This window comes from Chrysoperla carnea, chromosome 4 (assembly GCF_905475395.1).
Source record: "Chrysoperla carnea chromosome 4, inChrCarn1.1, whole genome shotgun sequence".
NCBI classification, from domain to species: Eukaryota; Metazoa; Arthropoda; class Insecta; order Neuroptera; family Chrysopidae; genus Chrysoperla; species Chrysoperla carnea.
Genome location: NC_058340.1, coordinates 14,479,668 through 14,498,031, shown reverse-complemented (window position 1 = coordinate 14,498,031; position 18,364 = coordinate 14,479,668). Strand labels below are relative to the sequence as shown.

Genomic DNA, 18,364 nt, shown 5'->3' with positions numbered 1-18,364 from the left:
GGATCAGGGGATTTTCAGGGGGATACTCGCTGTTTTTGACGTTTTAAAATCTTTTCTCACCTCTGCAATTCCTCCAAAATGAGTTAGAGGATTGAAATCGGTATGTAGGTTGGTTTTGTGTCAAGCAAGTGCATTTTGGAGTGTTACCTTCCCAATCCCTCTCCCCCTTTTTTATGTCATAAAAAAACCAAAAATAATACCTAATATGTGTGAATGAAAACTAAGAAGAATACCAATTATTCGCATTTCTTTAATAAAGATTCTTTCAAATGGTGAAGTTTTCATTTATGAGAGTATTAGAAACGTTATGTGGAAATAAATTGTTTTTTATTAAAACCATACGCACTGGTTGTTTTGACATCACATATTCTCTTTGTGTTCTAGTGTATGCACTATTTACACCGAGTGTAAGTAGAAAAGGATAATCTGATAACACAGTTATGATACTCTCTTTTTTTACACTCATAATACAGAGAATAAAGACACTTCACTTCGGAAAAATTCCCAGAAATTGAATTTTTCATGTACCTTCTATTTGTGGCTCCCATCAAAATATCAAAAGTCCCCATCCATCCAAATGCCGCTACAAATATTATCCGAGATCAAAGATCACAAAATTCGATTTTGAGATATCCAGGATATTGTTTACAACCACAAATAGAAGGTTAATGCAAAAATTCAGCTTTCCGGGAATTTTTACGAAGTTAGATCTATCTTTGTTGTTTATTCTCTGGATTTTCAGTGAAAACTACACAGAGGACAAAAAGAGTAGTGAGCCAGTTTTGAACTTGCAGTATTATTAAAAATTAACTGAAATTTGAATATCCTAAATATTATCACATCAAACTTGTAGAAAATAGTGAAAATTTTAATAAAAGATGTATTTCAAGAAGCAATTATTAGTATATTTTATCTACAATGAATTTTATAGCCATTTTTTACACAATCATTTGGCCATTAAGATAATGTATAAAATTATTATTTTCAATTCAATTAAAATAAACATTTTATGAAATACTATCACTCATCGCAAAAATAATTATTTTAAATAATTTTATTGTTTTCAGAAATAGCGGAGCACATATTTACGGTTGCATCTGCTGATAACAATTTTCGTATTCGATTTTTTGCACGTTACCGTTCGAAAGACGCCTTTAATATGGATAAAGAGTTTGTCCGGCGAAAATCTTGCCTAATTAGCCTTTTCCCTCTTAAGATTAAAAAATATCCGCTAAATGGCAGCACCAGGGCCTTTTCCGTTTCCGTATGACTGTATGAATTTAAATCCGCTTCAACATTAAATCAACATTAAATATTGAATAAATCTGAAGATGACTAACAAGTTGAAATGTACATAAACAAAATATTTTGATAGACAAAATTTTTAAATAAAGTGGATTTTAAGCAAATAAAATGTGTTTATTTAATATTAATAACTTCCACAAATTAACGCTCTCAAACTTAAATTAAATATTGATTTAAATATATTGAGTATATAAATATGTTGAAGAGGATTTAAATTCTGTTATATGGAAACGTCAAAGGCTTTTATATATACCCCCTCCCTGGTGCTGACATCTAGCGGTTTTTTTAAAATTTTGTAAATAGAACTTTTCTTCTGTTTTGTTTGGGACAGATGTCAAAAAACTGTTTAATTAATTAAATGCATATCTCGTACCTTCTATTTTTGTCAAAAAGCGCTGTTTGACAAAGATAAAAGATATTTAAATTTCTTTATTTGAATAGTTTTTTGACAACTGTCCAAAGCAATAGCAAATCGATGAAAAGGCCTATTGCTCTTGTCTATACAAAAGTGTGTGACAGAAATGATCTAACTTTAAAATGACCATATTTTCGTCTGGCTAAGTCTTGCTTCATATTAAGACACGTCTTTTGGATGCGCCTCTAAAACTGTTTTATGAAAATTTTACACAAATTTGCTACTGAATTTTCTTCATATTTTTGTATGTTCTGCTAAAGTCTACTAAATTATTATCTTTTTCACTCTTAGATCGTCCACATGTCAATGGGAATTTTTTTCTGCGAGAGGAATAAACGTTTATATACCTAGCTGCGAACTACGATAATGAACAAAATTATCCTAATCGATTTTTGAAAATAAGAAAAATGTAGAAATTTGTAAATACAGATAGGAAAAAAGTTTTTACAAATAAAAAAATTTTTGCTTACACTTGCTTTCAGCTAAAATACAACAAGAGAAAAATGATCACACCGCGAAAGAGTTCATGAGAAAATACCATATATTTTATAACATGATCCTTAAAAATCTTTTAAGAAAAACCTGAACGTAGAACATAGACTAGAACAAATAGTGGGACAATTATTGACCCTTTTTGTTAGCTAGTCAATTTATAAAAAATAAGTAGGTATATTGCTTAAAATAAGATTGCTTTTTAAAAATATTTCAGTTTAATTAATTTAACAATTTTTTTTGGTCCTGGCACATATATATATATATCGTTTTTAAGGCTAGGGCATACAGTGAATAGTCTGTTTCAATATTTAATGATGTCTGACTGAGACAGTTCATTATTTTTAAAAATATATAAATTCTACCCTTGCCCCATATGCAAATGAGATTTTGAGGTTTAAAATAGACGAAAAATAGATTTACTCACTCAAAGATAACCCTGTATGCCCCGATCTTAAAAATATAATAATCTTACGATATGTACATTTTATTTATACCATACAATAACTGTATACATTTTTTATGATTTTTAAAAAAACTTTTATACAATTTTTACAGAATATCTCCAAACATTCCCCCCTTCCACTGATTGTGGAGGTATGCAAAAATATGTATTCAAATCAGATTTGTCACGTGTAGATAAGTGGATACAATAGTTTAAAACTGATTTAAATTGTTTATTTTCTTTAATCATGATGTGAGAGGTCTCGTTATAATAATATTCAGCTATTTCGGGAAGAAACAGGCTAAATTTTATTGTTCATATAGTTAACCCACAAATACTAATGTGATGGTCTTACACTCAGTATACTGCAAAATTAAGATAATTTTTGTTTTGAATTCTCCAAGTTAATAATAATGATTGAAAGGAGATTCAATTTAGGCAATCTAATGATTAGTGGGTCACGTTTTCAAAAAAACTACTCAAATTAGGTATTTTATAATTTGTATTAGATTTAGGCCTTTAATATAATTTGGCCGACCGTAGATTATTAAAAACAGGTTTTAAATACAATTAATTAATAAATATAATCCAACGTAAGGTATTAGCAGATTCATTTGTTCACCGTTTGTTAAATGTCTTTCACACGAGTTCGTGAATCGATAAAAGTTTATACAGATCCAGGGTCGGAATTTGAAGATGCCCTGGGGTGGAACAAAATTTGAGCGTCCCATTTAAAAATCAATTGTGATAATAATATAGAATAAATGAAGGGTCTAAATTAAATTATTTTGATTATTACTATATTTAATTTCTTATCTAAGACCTTTTTGTCCCTTGCTATAGGAACCCCTCGATCCGGGGCACTGCTGGTCATAAATATATGCATAATTACAACAGCGGATATATTAAATTTGAGAATAGTTCAACTTAAAAACACAAAAAATCCCAATAAACACAAAATTAATAAAAGTTTTATTATCTACATCTTTTGTTCTTACGCATTTCTTTGACAAAAATATGTCTACAAATTTGAAATGAGTTTCTTTTTTCTATCTTTTTCACTGGATAGTAACGTTAATGAAGTTTTTTTTTTTTTTTAATAAATGATAATTAATTGTAATTTTTTTGTGTAGTTTAATGGCGATAACAGTTTATGAATCTTAAGAGAAGATTGAACAGTATTTCTGGTCTTCTAATTCCCTAATGAAAATACACATCTCTGAATTTTTTTTATGTTTCTGAAGTTCTTTGTCCAATAAGGATCACGGTATTTGCATCAGTTAGGCGTTTAAATTTACTTGGAAATTTCAGAATTCAAAACTCTTCAATAGAGAAGTTGTTTTTTTATTTTTTTTAAATTACTACATAGAGTAAATTCTTCATGTTCGTGTCATGTTGTATTTTGTCAACGAGGCAAAAAATGCATTCTCAAATGAAGACCTAATTATTAAAATTTTATTATAAGCCAAGTTGAATGCTTCTAATATTTCAGTTAACAATAGCTCTTTTAGTATAGCCTTCCAAGGCTCATAAACATTCACGTAAACAATTTTCTCTGAATAGGAAAATATTCCAAAATCATATCAGTCTAAAGTAGTGCAATATTATGTGCATTAACTCAGATGTTCACTTAGGAAGATCAAATTTATTCATATCTTAAGACATTTAACTTTAATATATAATGCTCTAGAAACTCGGCACAGTGGCGAATACACCCAAGGTTTATATTATCAGTATGGCATATTGTTATCTTTAAGAAGGCCGCCAATTTTACCCAATTCGTCTTTGCGATTAGCTATATCAAAAGTTATTTTTCAAAAAAATAAAAATAAAAAACGCTGAATAAAATCGAGCTAAATTACGTTAACTAAATAGTAGTTGCGTACTTGGTAGTTGCCGTATTAGTACCATATGTCACCACAACCTCATTTGAAGGCTGAGGCAGAGATCCATTCCTGAAGTCATGACTTCAGGATTTACAGAAGTAAATCGTTTTGTTTTCTACGATTACGATTTCAACATATGACTTCAGTAGGAGAATAAACTTGAGATTTGTGATTTAGTATAGAATTTTAAATTATTCATAATGAATGGACTTGTGAAATGTATAAGAAATGACTCGTTCATATTTAATCCATGTACATTTTTTCATGGATTTATAATAAATAATGAATATGAATTTCTTTAAGTAGATTATGTACCTTATAACTAGAATTTAATTTAATTTTGATAAATATGTTTTTTCTTTGTTCATATATCATTGGTATATATATTGCCAATTAAAGCACCGATTAATTATTGTCCAATTTTTTTGATAAATATTTTATTCAACAATGTATTCTTAAATCCATTTATTACGCATAATTTTTGTAATTATTACATTTTTTTATATTTGTATGAAATTTGAGCAAAGCTTAGGGCCAGGTGTTGTCGCTAGGGGGTACCATTGTTATAGTACGTTACGTTGCATGAACAGGGAAATAAAATATAGTTTTTCTTATTCATTCCCATTTTACTTAGACCATTAATATTACGATTGGACATGGACTGAGCGTCAAACGCTTTAAAGTGTGCCAACAACTGAGGTAATTGCAATTGGGTCAAATCCATCATGGCGGCGGTGTTTGTGATGTCACAACAAAGTGTTGTTGTGATCGTAGGCTCCTAAGAAAAAATGTAAAGTGATATGTGATAAGTTTTTTTTAAAATCAAAAGCGAAAAAGTTCAAGTCAAATTACGACATTGAATGTTTTGACATTTAATGTAAGTATGTTTTTTGATAAATGTCCCTATATTCAATGTCTATTTTTTTGATAAATGTCCCTATATTCTTTTAATAAATGTTTTTTTTGATAAATGCCCCTAACTGACCCAAGCAGTTACCTCAGATTCTCTGTATACTTAATGGTCTAAGGTTTCAATCGAGAGGAATATGAAATTGAATTTCCTATTAACGTTAAACTACGAGACCACCTGACACAAAACTTGCGTAAGATTTCCATTTAGGTAAAAATTTTGATTCTCCAAAAATGGATAAAAACAGCTTTCTAAAACAAACATTCTTACAATTACAACCATTTACGTCATCGTTCATGTAGGTTACAAATTTTATTTACATTTGAAGTAAAAATTGAAATTATTTATAATCTGCAATTATTAATGTTTCAAGTTAGGTTACAATAGGCTTTTGTCCTAAATTTGAAAAATTGGTTTATATGTTACATTAGTATCTGATTTACACCGAGAAAGTATTATTAAAACAAACTATTTACCTTATGTATTTTATATTTTAAGAAATGAATTCAAATTTACTTCTAAAACAATGTAGAGTGTCATGGCGTCTTGAATGACATTAAACCGTGACAATCATTTCTATATATGCAAGTTTTACAAGTATTTGCAAGTTTACATGTTTTGTATTTGTAAGCTTACATAGCCTTTCTTATGGCGTGACGTAGTACCTCTGAATGGTGTTTGATGTCACGTGTCCGGATGTATAATTTCAAAGAAATTATTTAAAAAAATAATCCTTATACATATTTTATAAAAATTAATTTGTTTGTTTTGTTATCTACATATCATGATCAATCTTTTGAAACTTTTATCCAACCGATTTATTCTTTGTAGACAAAAGCCTATTCTGTCAAATGTCTCAATACAATTAATATTCTGTCAAAGATAAAAAGTAAATTATTTATTGGTCCTTTAAGAATTTTTAAACATTTTAAGCATTCAAAATTACATACACTTTTAGCATTTTCGAGCCATTAACGAAATATCACAGTCTAGATTAAAGAGAAAATTTTATAATTTCCTTTTTCAAATTCCATCGTGATAATAAGATTTCGCAAGACAAAACCCACAAGTTTCTAAAAAATTTATTGCTTGGATTTATTCATTGCTTGGATTTATTCATTGCTATTATGACACTGACATTACTTATTTAATTTTGGTACTATTCGAAACGCGTATAGATTATAAAGATCGAAACGCATATAGATTAATATTTGAAGATAATTAATAAATAATTATATGAATATTAGATCAAACAATGGTTGATTATTCGATAAAACAATGTTCGTAGCTGCCGATTCCGTAAACATACCGTTGATAAGTAAGCCTCTAAAAAAAAATTGTGTCTAAATTAGGATTGGTATAGCAATTTTTTCCTTTAAGAAAATTCTTTTAAATGAGGCGTTCTCTTTCAAGAGACAGGTATAATCTTTAATGGTACCGACAAGTCTAAAATTGATGTATATTCATTTTTTTTTTATTCTAACAGGAAAATCAAGACACAAGAAAATTACGGTAGATATATTTATCAGTGGCAATGTATGCTCATGGACAAAAGGATTATAAAATAAAATTAAAAAGGATTGTATAATCAATTTAGAGTATCAGGATGACCAGGCTCAATTTTTTCGAAAATGGCTGAAACTTATAAATTGGAAATAGCTGCAAATTATATTTTTGAAAAATCTGAAAATTATATACCTATTTGATAGAGTCTGGCAAGTTTGCCTTTGAATTGCATCAATTTTTTTGCAAAACTTTGAAAAATCAAAATTTTTTTCGTAAATTTCACAACATTTTGTTTACTTATAAACAAAACTCGGACAATAGTTCAATTTTTAAATTACATCATCAGCATGGAGAGCAATACAGCATTCAAATCATATTTTGTGGCATCAAATTTAATCGCAATCAGAAATGAATTTTTACACACACATCAGCGACATTTAGAATTTATGCAAAAACACATCGGAAATATAAAACGATTTAAAGTGTTTAGATTTCACACAAAATTTTGATTTATTGAATAGCACATCTTGACCACGATTGCCCTCTGTTTGTGCTTGAACCATCCGCATCACCTAAACTACAAGTCTTTGTTCGCATTATCATTAGGTCTGTACGGATACTAGGTCGTCGAACATTTGGTGCAACTACACCACAAGCATCACTTAAACGTCGTTTTATACTTAACGTATACTTTTTTGATGGGTGAGTTGGTACTGATGGTGGAAGTGGACATGGCGCCCCAAATCTGAAAATTTACGTAATAATGTTAGTGGATTAAAAATATCATTGAGGGGGGAGGGTAATCTGGTTGGATTATATCATTCTATATAGTTTTAATAAAAAAATGCAAGGAAATTCGCGTTCTTACGGTAAATGGCTTTCGTTCAAATTGCCAAATTGTTTAATATTTCGGGGATAAAATGATCAAAAGGAAACATAACGGCTCTTTCTATAAAACGCTTGTTTCCGATCCTTAATGCCTAAGACAAAGCTTTGTTTTCTGCTCTTGAAGAATAATAGACTTTTGGATAGGCTGGTCTTCGCCTTAATATTTTGAAAACCGACAAAAAAAAAACACTTGCAAAACTAGACACTATTTTTTTAATAATTATTTATTCGACATGTATTATTTGTCTTTATACACGGTGTTCTATAATTGACTGCAGACCTATTAACTTCCTGAAAAAGCTGAAAGAAAAGAACGAAAAAGCGCTTTACCAAATTTTAATCTGAGGTCTAATTTCCGAGATAATTCACCAAATCAATTAATAAAAATACATAAATTTATTCAATAACAGACTACTTAAGGTAATACGGGTACCAAGGCAATTTTAGATTTAAGGTTGAAACCAATGTAAAATATAAAAACCCCCTTTTATTTGGTCACGAAATATTTGTAGTGTCCTTAATTTTTTTTCGTTTTTTCCAAATATACCGAACATTATATTAACAAAATAAACAATAATTATATTTTTTGCTAAGATTGATTTCGAATAAGTTATGGTGAAAATCAAATAACGTGGAGTGAAACCATAGAAAAGATAACAGTATGTAATGAAATAAAACAGCAGCATTTATTTCATTTTTATTTAAATACAGACATAGAAAATAATAAAATTATCATAGAGATGCAAGTGTTAAAGAGAAATAATATTTTCCAGAAACGAATTTTTCTATGCACTTTAAAAACTACTCTTAGTCCAGTGCGTATAGACGCACAAATTTGATTAATTTTCCATTGAAATTTTTCTTTTGGATTTTTTTCGAGGTGTGATTACAATATACGATAACACGGTAACCTATGTTGGTGGTGCGAATACGGTCAGTGTGCTTTTTTTAGGAAGGAACACTTTAAAGTGTACACAAATATTTCGTTTAAAAGACCTACGCTTCGTATACACGTACCTAAGTTCTGTTATTGTATTCAAAAATTCACAAATGGGATTTTGTAAAAATAACAAATCCAGATTTTTTATGTAAAAAATGATCGTATTTGTATGCCATTTTATAATTTGTTATTCTAAGCCCGGATAAATCTTAAATCAAAGGAATTAAATATTACAACATTTTTATTTTTAGGTCGATCGATCGGAAGGTGTTGATTCTCTCCAAAAAAAAGTAATGGGGTACACTTTTAAAAAATGTAGTACATTTTTAAACAATAATATTTTAATTTATTTTGGTTTTTGGTTTGGAAAATTTTTTCGCATTCATGAACCAAAATGTTCTATACTACATACAGGTCATACACGTATATTCCTTCCTAACTATTATAAAAATGAAATTAGAAAAACAGTATAAAAAAATTACTATTACCCAACGCTTATACGCTTATGATGATTTGGTGCCATTTCTAACGGTAAATTTGCTACAAGAAAAAGCTCGTAAAAGACGTCATCTATATGCAAATTTTTTTTCGCTGAACATTCAACAAAGACACAATAATTATCTTGGGTAGCACAATATGCACTTGCTTCATCTGCCGTTACAGTTCTGTAACAAGAAAAAAACAATGCTTAAAACTCATTTAAATTCTGTAGGTATTTGTTAATAACTTTAATAAAAATTTTAAAAAAGTAAAAAATTTAATAAACGAAATTATTTAACATAGTGTGAAAATTATTAAAAAATATTTGTCGTTTAAAGTAATTGGAAAAACGGTTTGTAGGTCACTTTTAACAGAATAGTCCAGATCTTCAGTGACAATTTATCTATACACATAAAATTTTTTGTTTTGAACTATTGACTGACTGACGGATCAACGTACAGCCTAAACCACTAATCGTAGGAAATTCTACCCCTAAAGAGGTAAAAAATGGGGGCAAAGTTTGTACGGGACGACGAGATTCCTTGATCCAATCAACTTCAAATTTTGCATAAACATTCATTGACGGAAGACGTGTTTCATATTTTATTGAAAACTAGAGAATGACTTTCAATAAAATACGAAATGGGGTTAAAAAGGGGTAGGAAGTTATTTTTGGGGGTGATTTGTATCGAAGTTGATATTCGTCATTCTTTATTTAAATACTTAACCTTAATTTAAATTCTAGTTAATTTCGTAATATGTTCATAACTTGAAGTAGGCTACTAGTTTGAAGACTTCTCACATAAGTCTAACATTTACTATTTTGAACTACTTGAAGAAAGCCTCCCAACATTTTTATTTGAACTATATATAAGCGGAAGTTTTTTAGAAGAAGCTAAAAATGTTGAAGTGAAGTCTTTTTTTGGCACGTTGAGCACTTTTTGTGTGAACAAAAATCATGAAACTCGAGTCATCGTAACTTAACGCTCCTTACATACGACATTGAAAACAACGGTGCCCGCCCACTGAAGTTAACTGAAGTTAAGCACCATTTGACCGCTTGTGTGTTTTTGCCTTTTTTTAATTAAGAGTTTTTTTTATAGACGCGTTAATAATATCTATTAAAAAATTATGAAATTCTAATTATTTAAACTATAATTAATTAAAAAGTTAAAAAAAAAAACACAGTTATTCCAAAGTTTTAAGTGTGTAATCTTTTTTTTTTTTTTTAAATACCTTTAAAGCTTTAGCAAAGAATGTAGCAATAAAACGAAATGGTAAAAGTAGCCACAGTAATATCTATCGACATTTAGAAAAGGCAACAGGGATATCGTATACTGACGAAATTTTTTTACTACGGAATCAAAGTAAAGTAAATATTTGTTTAGTATATTAAAGTTTATTTCAAATATATGTTGGTATTTCCTCTTTACCCATGGCAATTAACAAAACCAAAAAATAATGCCGCTGATATTCACACGCTAATGTTAAAATTGTTGTTGGCAGTCACATGGGAAATACCTCTTATAGGAACAATTTTATTTCTGTCTATGTGAAAATACAGGTTTGTCATTATCTACCATGTATAAAAAATTAGACGTGTATACTCAATTGGTAGCCTAAAAAAATTAAATTTTTTTCTTGTGTTTCTTTATCGGAAAGTGTGCAGTTTGTTGTAATATATTCTACTTCAAAACATTTAATTTTCAGGTTTCAAAATGGTAATGTCATCGTTGTGGACGTTAAATAAAGCATGTTCGCCCATGATTGATTTGTTCGTAGTGGTGAGTTACTAACAGCACCTTGAATTGCACCTAAGATTATTATAACCTAATGTAAGATTCTCTCTCAGGCAGAAATAATCATTTCGATTGATATTGAATTTTCAGCGAAATTCACGCTATACTGTAGTCACAGATTCGCTGCTCCGAACAAAATAATCATGCTGAATATGCATTGTTGTATCATCTACCATGACAACTCCATTTTCATAATTGAAAAAGCAATGTTTTCCTTTTGAGGAATGTATTGCCACAAACCTCGCATGACGGCCATTTCTAAAAACTGGGTACTTTTCGAAGAAAGAAACACTATACTCCATCGTGCAACCAAAATCGATTTTTTAATTCAAAATGGTGGATATTGTTCATCGCTACGTAGCTGAAGTCAATGATAATAGATGAATTCTTTCATTGCACAGATTTAATTGTTTTTTAATCGCTAAAACGCACTTGCCACTGCTAAAAATTCTACCCCAGCAAATATATTATCGTTAATGTTCGTCAAAAATACCCGGATTAAATCAGCCTTCAAATATAAAAATCGAATTAAATATGGTAGATGTCTATGATATTGGGCATATCATTCGATAAATATATATCTTATCTGATATACATCTTACTTACATGAATCTCATTCGTTTGAATAGGTAAAATGTGATATTTAACTTTAAAGTTTTTTACTATGTCTTTTTTCGGGAAAAATGTAGTTAAATAACAAGCGATAAAATGCGTATATTTCTATCTTTAATTTGTGAAATAATTCGAACGTTAATGTCTAAACAGAGATTTCCTTAAACTTTTATATCTCCTGAGATTCGTTAAAGACAATTTTCACAATATAGTTTTTTATTATATTTTATTAACACCTCATAAGGACCTCCTTGCAATGTTTCATGGCTAGAACCATGGGCTAAGATATGGGGGTGTTGGAAGAGAGGGCAGAGAGGGCGGATGTAGAAAAAGAATGCTTAAAAATCTCATGTAAATATTAAGAAATTGGTATTATTGATAATAAGTAAAATTGTACTAAAATAATATTTACAGACACATTTTCGATAGTTGTTCTTACGATTTATGAATTGAGTAAAATGTTTTTGAAATTGCCTCAAATTGAGAACTTCTTGAACAGCTTGTACTACTAACGCATCGGACACTAGATCTGATATCTGTATCTGCACATTTGTTATTGATATATCTGATAACAACTAAATTTGTTTAGGTACAATATATAAACCATACTCTACCTGATATCTGAATCACATTTGTTACCAGCAAGTACCATTGGCACTCTGGGGACAGTTCGTTTTCGCGCAGCACCCGTTAAACCACTAACACCCCAACCACTGCTTCCTGTCGAAGCTGTCGCACTTAATTTAGTTTCTAAAATTTGTTCACGTAAATGTATTGCTTCTTCCCATGATTCTCGACAATCCATACTAAACACTATTACAAACCTGTGTAATAAAAATGGAAAAACTATTATTATATATTATGTGTTTAAAAAAATTTATGTAACTTGGGCACTAATTACATTAGATTCCTGAGAAAAAAATCAGTTTATTAAAATGTGAGCTTGTGAATATTAAATTATAAAAGATAATTCATGCACATTAATTTAGCTAATCGTGATTGTTCTGAGAATAACCAGAAAAATATCCCTTAGGATTACGATTAATTCATTTATATTGATCCTATAGTATATCCAAAAGAGTTCAATAATCATCATAAGCTCAAAAAATCGGTAAAAAGGATGAAAATTTGGTTATAATTAAAAAAAAAAATTGAACATTTATACTCCAGTAAATGAGGCTTAAACCTCTAAATTATTTCCTATAGCTCCAATTGATCTGAAAATTTGTGATTTTGTTCACTAGATCAAAAGTTATATGGTGCTTCTCTTGCAATAATCTCTAAATTTAAAAATTTTTTAAAATACTAATTTTATGAAATCGTCTTTTAATCAATTATTTATCAAATACCATCAACTTTTCTATAGCTACCTATGTTTATGTTTTCATGAAAAGCGCACATTTTCAGAATGCGAACTGATAGAATCTCCTGTGGATGATTCAATCGATTATTGCAAATAGATTAGAGCCTAAGCTTGCTACCAGAAGTGTAGGCTTCGATCCTAGCTCGGGTAATTTTTTTAAATAAAAAATTTTGTATAAATTAAACAAATTTTTGTACAATCTTATAATGGGAAGTTCTCGATTATAGTGTGATTTTTTTTATGAACTTTGATTAGTAAAACATGAAACCCAAAGTTTTCTATATGTTTCATGGACTTGTGACAATCTTGGAGTGGTGATTCATATCACCACTCCAATTTGGCATAAGTGCATAAGGAATTTTAATCTGGTCTATGGCATATAAGAATTCATGTAAGAATTCAATAGTAATGAAAAACAAATAAAACAACATACATACATCATCTTTTATGAAACATTAAATAAAACGCTTTAATAATGTAGGTTTTATTTTCTTCTAAATTTAAGAAAGAAAAAAATTCAGCTATTTAAGTGCCCAACTCATATACGTTTATTTAATGATGCTATAGTATAATGATGAAAGTTAATTTTATTAAAGTTGTAGTTATCGGTACATTACCTACTTTTAAATAAAATGAATCTTTATTATCAAATCATGTTTCGCATAGAAATTACTACTAAGTTTTTATTCGATATTAAAATGCTGATTTCACACATGTGGGAAAAGTTAAGGGTATGAAAACTAATTATAAAACAAAACGTTTTGGCATTCTTAAAATTAGATCTTTTTTACAAAAAATATCAATTCGAAATATTTTTTGTGTGATAAAATCTTACAAAAAGGGTGTACCGACATTTGGATGTGGTAAACGATGAGTTGGATTGAAAGTTTGTAAAAATTTTAGAACCCATTTTGTATTTAATTTGAACCGAAAATTTGAATTTTCCTTTGAAATAATACATCTACTCTTGGTTTACAATACATACTTTTTGAATAACTTATCTTTCTTAGCTCTAACTTTTTTTATCGAGTGTATTGTTTCGAATAATAAAGTTTTTTCTGAGTTACTGATTTTATTTCATGAAAAAGTTCGCGGAATCAACGATGCTATTATAGTGCAGGAAAATTGTGCAAAGGGGACTTATAGTAAATATGTTATATTTTCTTTGGTTTACGGAAAACTTAGCAGAAAACTCCACAGATTGAAATTGATTACACACCTTGGGAACTATTTATTGAAAATAGTAAAATCACCATTTTTAGATTTTATATTTTTATTTCTATTATTATTTTAATGGAATATTTGTTTAACTTTGGATTAAATAATAGACTGTAGGATAGTGACAGACTTGGGTGGGCTATTTTCTCTCTCGAAGGAGGATGGAAATTTTGAAAGTATTTCAATGTTCAATACAGAACAATTCGTATTCTATTTTTGAAGCTCTAAATCTTACTTGGTGCTTAGGCGAATATTTTTAGTCTTACTTTGATGAGCCTTACTCTTTCGAAGGACACTGCTGAAGTGAGCTGCCTGAATAGTTTTGACAGCAATTGAAAATGTGGTGCGATATTTGTTACAGCTGTAATGTTTTGTTCTGAAGAATAAATTCAGTTATGGGCACATATTTATTTACATATCGTAAATAAAAGATGACTTACCGGACTTACCGGAAGAAATTTCAAACTACGTATACCAAACAGCGTTTTCATGTGAAAAATTAGGTAGAGGTCGTTATAGATAAGCCATTATAGATAGAAAAAAAAATTATTAAATATGTTGGATTTTAACTTCAATGGCTTATTGGCATATGGAAAACGAAATGTTAAACAATTTATGTGTTTTTTTCAAATTTGAACCTGTGGTGATGGTAACATGCTTGGAATATTTAATTGTTTTTAAGTTTTTACACAAAGTTCCAAAATATTCCACTTATAGCAAAATTTTTCAAGTGGGCAATTTTTGTGTGCTTTGTTTAGTGTACTTATAAACGGATTTATAGGTTTTTTAATATTCTTTTTCTAGATTAAGAGTCAGGCCTAAAAAAACTGAAAATTTGAGTATTGGTTATAGTACACACACATGCTGCGGTCAGTAAAGCGAACAATAAAACAAAGGTCAGATATATGCTAAAATGAATTTATTAAAGATGAAAATTGTTATACAGATTGTATATTGCATATAGATAACAGTTATGACAGTCAGTCAGTTCAACGTTAGATCAGGGTCGGTCAGTCAGCCATTATGAACATTTATGATTTCCGTGGTATTTAAATGAATTTTACCTCTTTATTGTTCATAAATAAGGGCTGACTGACCAGCCCAGTTCTAACATTGAGCTGACGGACTGTCATAACTGTTATCTATATGCAATATACAATCTGTATAACAATTTTCAGCTTTAGTAAATTCATTTTAGTACCACGTAACAACTACACCGTTTCGATAGCATATATCTGAACCCTGTTCTATCGTTCGCTTGAATGACCGCAGTATGTGTGTGTTCACAACTACTATAACCAATCCTAAAATCAGATTTAGTAAATTCAACGATTTTTTTTGGCCTGTCTCTTCCATTATTCCTCATTGTTTCTCAAGATCATAAGTCGAAATGCCAAACAAATCAACATAAACAACCAACAAATGAAATTAAATTTTATATAAAAATTGATTTTTAAAACTAGAAGCATAATAATAAATAATAGTATAAATTCAATTATAAAAATGTACACTGTAATATATTTCATTAAATAAGTAGATAATATTTATTGAACAACTTACATGTCGCCAGTTAGAAATGATAGACGTCGCATTGCAGGAAACGGATGATTACCAGATGTATCTAGTAAATCTAATTGATAAACTTCACCGCGTATCCGATATAGTTTCCTATGAAAATCTTCAATCGTTGGTGTATAGCTCTCTTCAAACTTTCCACCAAGAAAACGTGACACTAAGCATGTTTTTCCAACACGTGCCGAGCCTGGTAGACAACAAAAATGCTTATGGTATTTCTTATATGGTTTTTAAGTGATAGCTGTTATAGCTTGTTCTTATTTTATTTGATTCATAGACTAATCAATTATAGGATAAAAAAGAGATATATTGGAATCCTCAAATATCGTATGCATGATTATAAGTAAACAAAAAACAATAAATAATGGAATCCTCATCTTTACTTTTAAGAATTTGTATCAATCCCATAAGCAGATGATTTTCTAAAGCAGAAAAAAATTGTAAAAAGGGCCCCTAATTATGATAAATTCAAGATCTTTTGGAAGATTGTTTCTTTTTGAAAGTTGCCTGTTACTATCAATACCTCGGAAAGGTATAGATTCGCAATAACACTTTCCAGGATCTTTTCATTATGGATGACCAACTTTCTATTAGTTTTGCGCTAAGCTCTAATAATTATCTTTTACAATCCGTTATTCAGAAGTGCATAATTGACTTGTTGTACTCGTAGTACTACAAAAAATTAGCGGATGTAATGTCTTCAACAAACATTGAAGAAATAATTGGTCCTAATAGATAAGTAAAGCACATATTTATAATAGTTACCTTCGCAGTACCTAAAACCACTCTAAATTATTAATTTTAATTAAACACCAAAAAATTTTAATTTTTGTTTCGGAAAATTTAAAGCTATATACAATGATGCAGATGATAATTTCAAATTTTTTGCTTAAAGAACTTGCAAATAAAGTTGTAAGACACTGTAAGTTTTATAATATTTATTTTGGAAGAAAATGTTCGGAAGAAAATGAAATTTTAGAAATTTAGGTAAATGAGTTTTATTGATTTCGATGTGAAATTCGCTTGCGAAATAGTGGGTGACACTATCAATCTAAACATATTTTAATATTCAAAATATTAAAAAAAGTTTCATACAAAGGTATTTCATAAACTGTTCTTAGAGAATATTTCTTAAATCATTTTGTACGTCATATCAAAAGTCATTGAGATAATATTAGAAAACCTAATTACCCCCTCCCTTCTGTTTTGGAATCCGAAGGTAGAATCTAGATGATTTCCATTAGAAATTTATATACCCGAATATGCTTATTTAGATTGTCATAAAACCTATCACTTGTCAAGGATCCTTACAATTATATTTTTTAATCAACTTTACCTAACATAACAAGACGATAACAATTTTTTGGAGGTGGTACAATATCATCGCAAGATCCTTGACTACCTGGCGAACCATGTCCAATATCACTAGTAAGAAAATTTTGTGCAGATGAATATGGCATTTTTTTAATATATTCACGACCAGCGAAAGGATTTTCTTGCCCTTCGCTGGCCTCAGTTACAGCTTCCCGTCGTTTCATTGTTCGTTCCGTTTCACTGATTCCTTTGTCACCGAAATGATTCAATTGTGGACATGCTGTTGTTGAGTTTGTTGTATTTTTATGACAGTGTACAAGTTTTGAGAGCCACTGTGTGTAACTCAGATTATTGGTGGTCATAGCATTATTTATAAAATAGATGCACAATCTTATATAATTGTTTTATTTGAATTGTTCGATTTTATTAACTACGCCATTATTTCTATTGCTGCGTCATGGTTTTCTTCTATCCTATAAATAATAAGAAAAACTATTATTAATTATCTGGCCACATAAAGATCGCATGCACATACGATGTGTGTATCCCATAGGATATACATAAAAAAAATTTTTGTCTGTAAATCTGTTTGCCAAATGAATCAAATAAATGTTCTTATACTTTTATACATTTTTTATTATAAGCTAAGTACTTAACTTTCCCTTTACATTTTATCGATTCCCGTATTCCTTCCATATTCTCATATTCAAATGATAACAACTTTAAAACGTTACTATTACCGGAAATTTAAGTGATTAATAAGAGTGCACGAGCGCCAGGACAAATTTGCCTAAAAGGCTTTATTTTTGTTTATATGAAGTTGGACTAAGTCTAGATCAATTCTAAAAATTTTAGAGAGGGGGGGTTGCTCGATGATTTAAATAGATAAATGATTGATGGATGATATGTTTTCCTAGATTTCTCTAAAAAAATGAAAATTAAAAAACAACTTTTAATATTAAAATTGAAACCTTAATAAATTATTTAAAACATAAAAATCCCTTGTGCTCGACTTTTTAAGGATGTATGAGCACGGTAGTGGGAACACAAATTTAAAAAAATATATATTTTCAATTTTGATGGCGAATTATGTTATAACTTAACAATATAAAAGTAAGGATAAAATTTTTCGAGATCTGGAGTAATTTTCAAAATATTGAAAATTGAAAACTTTGTTTAATTATTTAGCTTTCGATATTTTGAAAATCAGATGATA

General features: G+C 29.2%; 1 protein-coding gene across 1 annotated transcript; it reads right to left on the bottom strand.

Annotated features, from left to right (window-relative positions):
• Positions 1-7,350: 7,350 nt before the first annotated feature.
• LOC123298055 (GTP-binding protein Rhes) lies at positions 7,351-17,437 on the bottom strand. The gene is made up of 5 exons (XM_044879945.1): positions 17,171-17,437; positions 15,820-16,021; positions 12,293-12,502; positions 9,276-9,452; positions 7,351-7,704 (listed from the first exon to the last, which is right to left on the bottom strand). The coding sequence occupies exons 1-5, from the start codon at positions 17,370-17,372 to the stop codon at positions 7,470-7,472; spliced, it is 1,026 nt and encodes a 341-aa protein (XP_044735880.1). The 5' UTR covers positions 17,373-17,437; the 3' UTR covers positions 7,351-7,469.
• Positions 17,438-18,364: the final 927 nt, after the last annotated feature.